This window comes from Sarcophilus harrisii, chromosome 1 (genome assembly GCF_902635505.1).
Source record: "Sarcophilus harrisii chromosome 1, mSarHar1.11, whole genome shotgun sequence".
NCBI lineage: Eukaryota > Metazoa > Chordata > Mammalia > Dasyuromorphia > Dasyuridae > Sarcophilus > Sarcophilus harrisii.
Window position 1 is genome coordinate 670,501,087 of NC_045426.1, and position 8,149 is coordinate 670,509,235.

The window sequence follows — 8,149 nt, forward strand, 5'->3', positions numbered from 1 at the left end:
ACTGTCCCCCTTTTCCTTGGCAGGGGAGGCCCCGGACACTGTACGTGGAACAGTCACTGACCCCATAGGCTAGTTTGTATTCACTGTCTAGATATTTATCTATGTACACATTACTTCCTTCCCTGCCAAAAGTGGGCTCCTGAAGGGCTGGGATTGTTTGAATTTTGTCTAAAGATCTCTAGCACTTAGCACAGAACCTGGTGCATAGTAGGGCTCAATTTATAAAATTGCAATGTATTTTATTTGCTGGTACAACTACCCTTCTCTTATCCCCTTTGCAACACACACACACACACACACACACACACACACACACACCCCATGCATTCATGTAGTTGCCATGGATAGATGATGAATTTTAGGGAGGGGACCTAGAATAAATCCAGAAGGAAGCAAGCATGAAACAAAAATAAGAAAGATGAATAAATTACACCAGAGACAGCGACTGAAACAGAGACAGAAAGGAAGATGGCTAGAGACAGGGACAGTCGGCCAATAAGCCATTTTTTTTTTTAGTAAGTACCTACTATGTGTCAGACACTATGCCAGGCTAAGTAATAGAAATACAGAAAAAGGAAAAAGCCACGCTTTCCCCCCAAGAAACTCATAGTCTAATGAAGGAAACAGCAGCTATTCTCAAACAAAAGGGCAAGTAAATGGATAGAGAGTGCCCAGCCTGGGGTCAGGAAGTTCTGAGTTCAAATGTGACCCTAGCTGTGTGACCCTGAGCAAGTCACTTAACCCTGCTTAACTCAGTTTCCTCGTCTGTAAAAAGAGCTGGAGAAGGAAATGGCAAACGGCTCTGTTATTTTTGACGAATGGGGTCAGGAAGAGTGGGACAGGACTGAGATGATTAGCCATTATAAATAATGTGCAAATAAATATAGGATAAATTGGAGAGAATCACCAGGAGGAAGGCCCTAGTACTTAGTGGGACTTGAGAAAGTTTTGTACAGAAAATGGGATAAGGAAGCCAAGGAGGCCAGGAGGCAGAGATGAGGAGTCCTGGCGTGAGAGAGAGCCAGTGAAAATGTCTGGACTAGAATAGAGACTAGGACAGAGGTACTTTATTCCCAGAAAGAAAAAAAAAAGATCAGGAGAGGAGATCTTGGGAGGAAGCTTGGGCTGGGCTGGTGTTTGAGGGTGGCTGGAAGGGTGTGTGAGCACCAGGAGTGGTCTCTAAGAGCCAAAGGGGATGGCCTTGTCTGCTAGCTACAAACACTCCCCTCCCGAGCTCTAAAAGGCATAAGCTCTGGGGAATGAACTAATCCTCCCTCAAGAACTTTTTCTGTTCACTCCAAAAGCCTGTCATTCCTTCGGAGATATGCAAAGCATGAGACTAGGGGCTGGGGAAGGACTCTGGGGGGGAAAAACTTGTGCTTATTTGGAGATGGGGAAGAGAGATAATTTGAGGGGGAGGGAGGGAGAACCTGGAAAAAACTGTGAAAAAGCCAGTAAGAAGGCGGATGTTGCTCATAGAACTGCTGTAAGTCAGAAGGAACTCTTCTTTCCCCTTTTCCCCCCATGTTTGATATAAGCCTGATAGTTGAGCCTCTCTCGTCCCCAGATGAGAAACTGAGGACCTGAGGAAAAAAGGCTGCTCATCTCCTCTAGTAGCCCCCTATAGCTGGGGAGAGTGTCCCCCTAGAATAGAGGATGAGGTGTTCTTTGGGAGGGGAAGTCCATTACCTGAGGAGGTCAGCTGGCTCAGGGTTGCTACCCAAGACAGGAGCATGGAGATCCCAGGGGCCCTCATTCTGCTTCCCAGGATCCTTGTGGATGCCTTGGGCTGGGGATGACTCCAGTTAAGTAGTGTGTAGGGACAGGAAGCAGGGGTTGGGGGACAGTTATTGGGGGGAGGGGGAAAGAATCTGTCCATGCCATCCATCTGGGCTGGACACTTTCCTGATCTCTCTTCTCCATTTCTTCCCTTTCTGGTTTGGCTTGTGAAATGTGGGTTATGTCATCACCTTCCAACGGCCCCCAAAGGCTGCCAAAGGGGGTCTCAGCACCCAGAGCCCCTCAGAACTTGCTTCTCAGAGTTCTTTTTTTTTTTTTTTAATTGTACAATTAGCTTGTGAAGGAAATCAAAAATGCAGGTAGGCATAAATATAGGGATTGGGAATTCAATGTAATGGTTTTTAGTCATCTCCCAGAGTTCTTTCTCTGGGCATAGCTGGTTCAGTTCATAACTGCTCCATTAGAAATGATTTGGTTGATCTCGTTGCTGAGGATGGCCTGATCCATCAGAACTGGTCATCATATAGTATTGTTGTTGAAGTATATAATGATCTCTTGGCCCTGCTCATTTCACTCAGCATCAGTTCATGTAAGTCTCTCCAGGCCTTTCTGAAATCATCCTGTTGGTCATTTCTTACAGAACAATAATATTCCATAATATTCATAGACCACAATTTATTCAGCCATTCTCCAATTGATGGGCATCCACTCAGTTTCCAGCTTCTAGCCACTACAAACAGGGCTGCCACAAACATTCTTGCACATACAGGTCCCTTTCCCTTCTTTATAATCTCTTTGGGATATAATCCCAGTAGTAACACTGCTGGATCAAAGGGTATGCACAGTTTGATAACTTTTTGAGCATAATTCCAGATTGCTCTCCAGAATGATTGGATTCATTCACAACTCCACCAACAATGCATCAATGTCCCAGTTTTCCCACATCCCCTCCAACATTCCATATTATCTTTCCCTGTCATTCTAGCCAATCTGACAGGTGTGTAGTGGTATCTTAGAGTTGTCTTAATTTGCATTTCTCTGATTAATAATGACTTGGAGCATCTTTTCATATGACTAGAAATAGTTTCAATTTCTTCATCTGAGAATTGTCTGTTCATATCCTTTGACCATTTTTCAATTGGAGAATGGCTTGATTTTTTATAAATTAGAATTAATTCTCTATAAATTTTGGAAATGAGGCCTTTATCAGAACCTTTGACTGTAAAAATATTTTCCCAGCTTATTGCTTCCCTTCTAATCTTGTCTACATTAGTTTTGTTTATACAAAAACTTTTCAGTTTGGTATAGTCGAAATTTTTTATTTTGTGATCAGTAATGATCTCTAGTTTTGCTTTGGTCATAAATTCCTTCCCCTTCCACAGGTCTGAGAGGTAAACTATCCTGTGTTCCTCAGAGTTCTTTTGAGACTTAATTCAAAGGTCTAAGCACTCTCAAATCTATCCCCAGCTCCAGCCTCAGTGTTCTGTGAGACCCACTAAAATATCCAATTTCCTGGGTGCTTCCTACTGTTCAAATCACTCCCAATGATCTTTTGGAAACACCCCTATTCCCCAAAGTATCTTGGTACATCCCAGTTCTCGGAACATCCCAAAACCTACCCTACACTCCAGAGTCTGCCCCAGTTTCCAGAATCCCCCCCAGACCCTCCCCAGTATCCACCTCTGTCCTGGGAACATCCATAACTTATGCCAGTTAGAATCTAGGTCCCTAAGGTCAACTTCAGTATTGCTATATCTCAAAGAATGCTTATAGTCCCCTGGGATTCACCTATACCAATGCCCCCATCTCAACCCCCAGTACATGCTTCAGTGCCCAAAGTCCGCCAGGACTCTTCTGCCCCATAATCCAACTTGGCATCGGAGCCACTTGGGAACCTATCCACCAGTGTGTCCCAAGCACTCCATGATGAACCTAAGTGCCTGAAGTTCTTTAGACATGCCTGGGGTCCAGAACTCCAGAAGTTGACCTAGAGTTTCAGTGCCAGGAAATTAACCTAATGCCTAGGGCCAAATCCCATACCCTCTTTGGTCATCAGTTCCCCCTCTGTAAAATTCCTGAACAAAATATTGCTCTTCACTAAGACCCTATGCTCAGTGCTTGCAACACTAAGATAGTAAATGACATTTTAATTCAATGAAAATCTTGTTAAACTCTGTCACAGGACCTGAGTTTGTATTCCATTTTTTCCACTTAATATCTATGTAGCCTAAAGTAAGCATACTGAGGCAGGTAGGTGGCTCAGTGATTACCGCATTGGGTCTGAAGTCAGGAAGCCCTGAATTCAAATCCAGTCTTAGAAACTTGCTAATTGTGTTATCTTGGGCAAATCTTGATTGGTTGGTTGGTTGACATGACTGACCAACAACAATCCTATGGTAGTTGCAAGGGTTAATGTTGGAAAATTATCCTTGCATATGTTTTGAAGATAAAAAAAAACTTCAATTAAAAAAAAAAATCCTATGATAGGGTCCCTTTTCTGAGTCCCAGGTTTTCCATCTTTAAAATGAGGGAGTTGGGCTGTCCTCTAGGTCTTCTTCATCTATGGTTCTTGCTTTTGGGAACCAGCACTTCCAACTGTTTTACCTACCAGAGGCTTTCAGGCAGGGTATTTTCAGGTAGGAGAGGAGGGAATTTCGGGATGGGGGGTGGAGATTGCCCCAAATCCAAGTCCTAAAGATGGAAATCCTTGGGAAACATGGATATAGTCCCTGCTTCCTCCCAACATCCTTATGATAAAATAGACTATTCATTCTGGCATTCAGTGCCTTTCACAAGCTCTGTCTGGCCAAAGCATGATAGAACTCTGATCTAGGAGTCAGGAGACCTAAATTCTAGTCCCAGATTTGTCCTGGTCTGTTTCTGGTCATCTGTATCATGAACAAATTGGTTACTGTTTCTGGTCCTCCGTTTTTTCTACACCAAATTATACAGTTTTTTTTCCCAGTTGTGATCCCTTTTTGTGCAAGAAAATTTTATATGACACTGAGTATATAGGTATATAAATTAAACATTGATAATAAATCATAATTTTACAACTCTTACATTTAGATATGTGACCCTGAATGGGATCACGAATCACAGTTTAAGAAGCTTTGGACTAGATGAGATGGTTTTTTTTTCCAAAAAGGGTAAAGGGTAGGGAGAAGAGAGGGCAAGCTTCGGCTGGCCTAAAAAGTTTCTAAGAAGCTGATTTGTGTAATCCCCCTCCTTCCCTTCCCCTTCAGGAGGCCTCTAGGATTTCCTGAACTGGTTCGTTAGAGGAAGCAGCTGGCTGTTCTGTCGTTAGGGGGAATGGGGAAATCATGGAATCTCAGGATTTAGAGCTAGATGGACTGTTAGGGATCATAGAAGCAAGGGGCTTACCCAACTGAGTCTGCAGCATGGTGGATGGAATGATGGGCTTAGAATTGCGAAGCTCTGGATTCAAATTCTACCTCTGACACTAATTTATTCAACTCTGGGCTTTTTTCTGAGATTGTTTTTTTTCATTTGCTAAGTGAAGAAAATAATAGCTATAGTGCTTATCCCATAAGGGTGTGAGGCTTAAAGGAGATGAGATGTATAAAGTGCTCTGTGAACTTCAAGGAAACGTAGAACCAACACTTATTTATTGTTAATGGGTCGTAGACTTCAATTCTGGGGAAATCCTACTTAAGAGATCTTGAGATCAGAGATTCAGGGATGACAGAAATATAGATGGAGAGAGGAAAGAAATTGTAGATATCATTGGATCATATATTGAAAGACAAAAAAAAAAAATCAGCATTCAATGACAGAATAATGAGTTTGGGAATGAAAATGACATTCATCCCTCTCATTTGTCCTTATTCTCCTCCTCTTCCTCCTTCAAGGAACTTCAAATCTTTCCTTCCTTCTCAAGTGATCCCCAGGAGGAATAGTTGGAAGATTAGAGAACTGAAGAAGAAAAATGGTATTTCTGAGACTTTGAAGAAATTTGGGGGAGGTCCTTCCCATTTCTAGCCCTCCACTTCAGTTTAACACTTTAGAAAGAAGGCTGGTTTGGGAGTTGGATTATCTGAGTTCAAATTTCAATCATTTTCCAATCATCGCATCTGATTCTGTTTTGCCATTTGGGGTTATCCTGGAAAAGATATTGGAGTGGTTTGCCATTTCTTCTTCAGCTCATTTTACCAATGGAGAAACTGAGGCAATCAGGATGAAATTACTTTCCCAGGGACATACAGGTAGTTAAACTAGATTTGAACTCAAGAAGAGGCTTCCTGACTCTATGTACTATGGTACCATACTTTCCTAGATAGGATATTCCTAAAAATCATTCTAGTCTCATTAAGCCTAGGACAAATGTGAGCAATGGATCTAATCTATGTCAAAACTCACCTCTCCAGGGTCTCCATTCAGAGCCCAAGGTAGAGAATTCAGAATTCTAGGTTAGTCTCCAGCTGCCACTGACTTGCTAGGTCATGTTGGGCAAGTTTCCTCCTATAATATGAGAAGGGTGGGCTATTGGAACAGCTCTAGACCAGTGTTCCTATGTTCATCCTTTCACCTCTCTGTTTCTCAGTTTCCCCATTTGTGAAAAGGCTCGGCATGGTGGAAATGTAGCTAGATTCTATAATTTCTAAACTTTCCTCTAGTTCTGATGCTTTGAGGTTAAGGGTACTTTTGGAAACAATACTCTACCCCAAAGAAGGCAGTCTATCCCCCACCTCCTTGCATTGTAGGGGAGACAAAGGAAGAAACAAGCCTCCTTCCTGTTTCCAGAGGAAGACAGATGGTTAAGGCTATTTGGAGTCTGGAGGAGGGAGAGCTCCCTGGAGACTGGGGCAGTCAGGAAAGATTTCCAGGAGGTTAAGACTTGGGCAGGAACTTGAAAGATGGAAGAAGACAAAGGAAAGATCTGGAGCTGGAAGAGGAGACTAGCCCCAGCTGGAATTTTTGTCAAAATAATAACAACAGACAAGGCACACATTTCTATGTTTTTTTAAAGCAAACCCCACCTGCGATTTTTGTCAAAATAATAACAGACAAGACACACATTTCTATGGTTCTTTAAAGTCTCTGAAATATTTAAAGTTTCACCTTTCCCTGTGGGAGGAAGTGGCGAAGGGCAAGAAAGACTTGAGCTAGGATTCAGAATAACTCAATAGATAGGGTAATAGATTTTGAAGTCTGAAGATCTGGGTTCAGATTCTACCTGGGCTATTTTCTACTTGCGTCACCTGGCCTTCCTCAGTTTCCCCCTTTGTAAAATGAATATTAGCCTTCACTAGCTGATCTATTTCTAAGGTTCTTCTCCATTTAATAAGCACTGATTAAACACCTGCTAATATCCTGAGTACAGTACCAAGTACTAGAGATAAAAAGACAAAAGAGAGATCAGTTGCTATCCTCAAAAAGCTTCCATTGGGGTGGGGGTGGAGAAAACAACTGAGAGACCCCTTGAAATAGAAACAGATCTCCAAGAGTCACATATTGACTTCGAATTTTGCTCATTAACACCTTTGAGGTAGACAAGTAAATAAATACAAAGTAATTTTGGTGGGTGGTTAGGTGGTACAGTGGATAGAATGCTAGACATGGAATCAAAACATGAGCTCAAATGTGACCTTAGACACTGACTAGTTGTGTGATCCTGTGCAAGTCACTTCACCCTGTTACTTGTTTTCTCATCTGTAAATTGAGAAGGAAATGGTGCTCCAATATCTGCCAAGAATATCCCAGTGGAATTATGAAATGAGACACGACTAAACAACAATTTTTTTTTCTTAATAGTTTTCTAAATTTTTTTCTCAATTACACGTAAAGATAATTTTCAATATGCATTTTCGCAAGATTTTGAGTTTCAAATTTTTCCCTCTCCTTCCCTCACCTCTCCCTTCCCCAAAGATGGCAAGCAATCAGATATAGATTATATATGTGCAATTATGAAAACATATTTCCATATTAGTCATGTTGTGAAAGAAAAATCAGAACAAAGAAGGGAAATTATAAGAAAGAAAAAAAACAACAAAAGTTAAAATAGTATGCATTCAGTCTCCATAGTTCTTTCTCTGGATGCAGACGGCATTTTCCATCACAAGTCTATCGGAATTGTCTTGGATCATTGCATTGCTGAGAAGAATTAAGTCTATCATAATCAATCATCACATAATCTTGCTGTTACTGTGTACAGTGTTCCCCTGGTTCTGCTCATTTCAGCATCAATTCATGTAAGTCTTTCCAGGTTTTTCTGAAATCATCCTGCTGATCATTTCTTATATAATAATAGTATTCTATTCCATTCCTGTACCCATAATTTATTCAGCCATTCCCCAATTGAAGGGCATCCACTCATTTTCCAGCTCCTTACCACCACAAAAAGAACTGCTACATATATTTTGCACGTGTGGGTCCTTTTCCCTCTTTA

At 41.6% G+C, this 8,149-nt stretch overlaps 1 protein-coding gene across 1 annotated transcript in view; it reads right to left on the bottom strand.

Annotated features, from left to right (window-relative positions):
* LOC100914883 (serine protease 57-like) overlaps nucleotides 1–1,795 on the bottom strand; it is a 4,464-nt gene extending 2,669 nt beyond the window's left edge. Inside the window, exon 1 of the mRNA XM_012542260.2 lies at nucleotides 1,690–1,795. Coding sequence (XP_012397714.1) covers nucleotides 1,690–1,756 — 67 coding nt within the window. The 5' untranslated portion in view covers nucleotides 1,757–1,795. The remainder of the gene's footprint in view (nucleotides 1–1,689) is intronic.
* Between the last annotated feature and the right edge of the window lie 6,354 nt (nucleotides 1,796–8,149).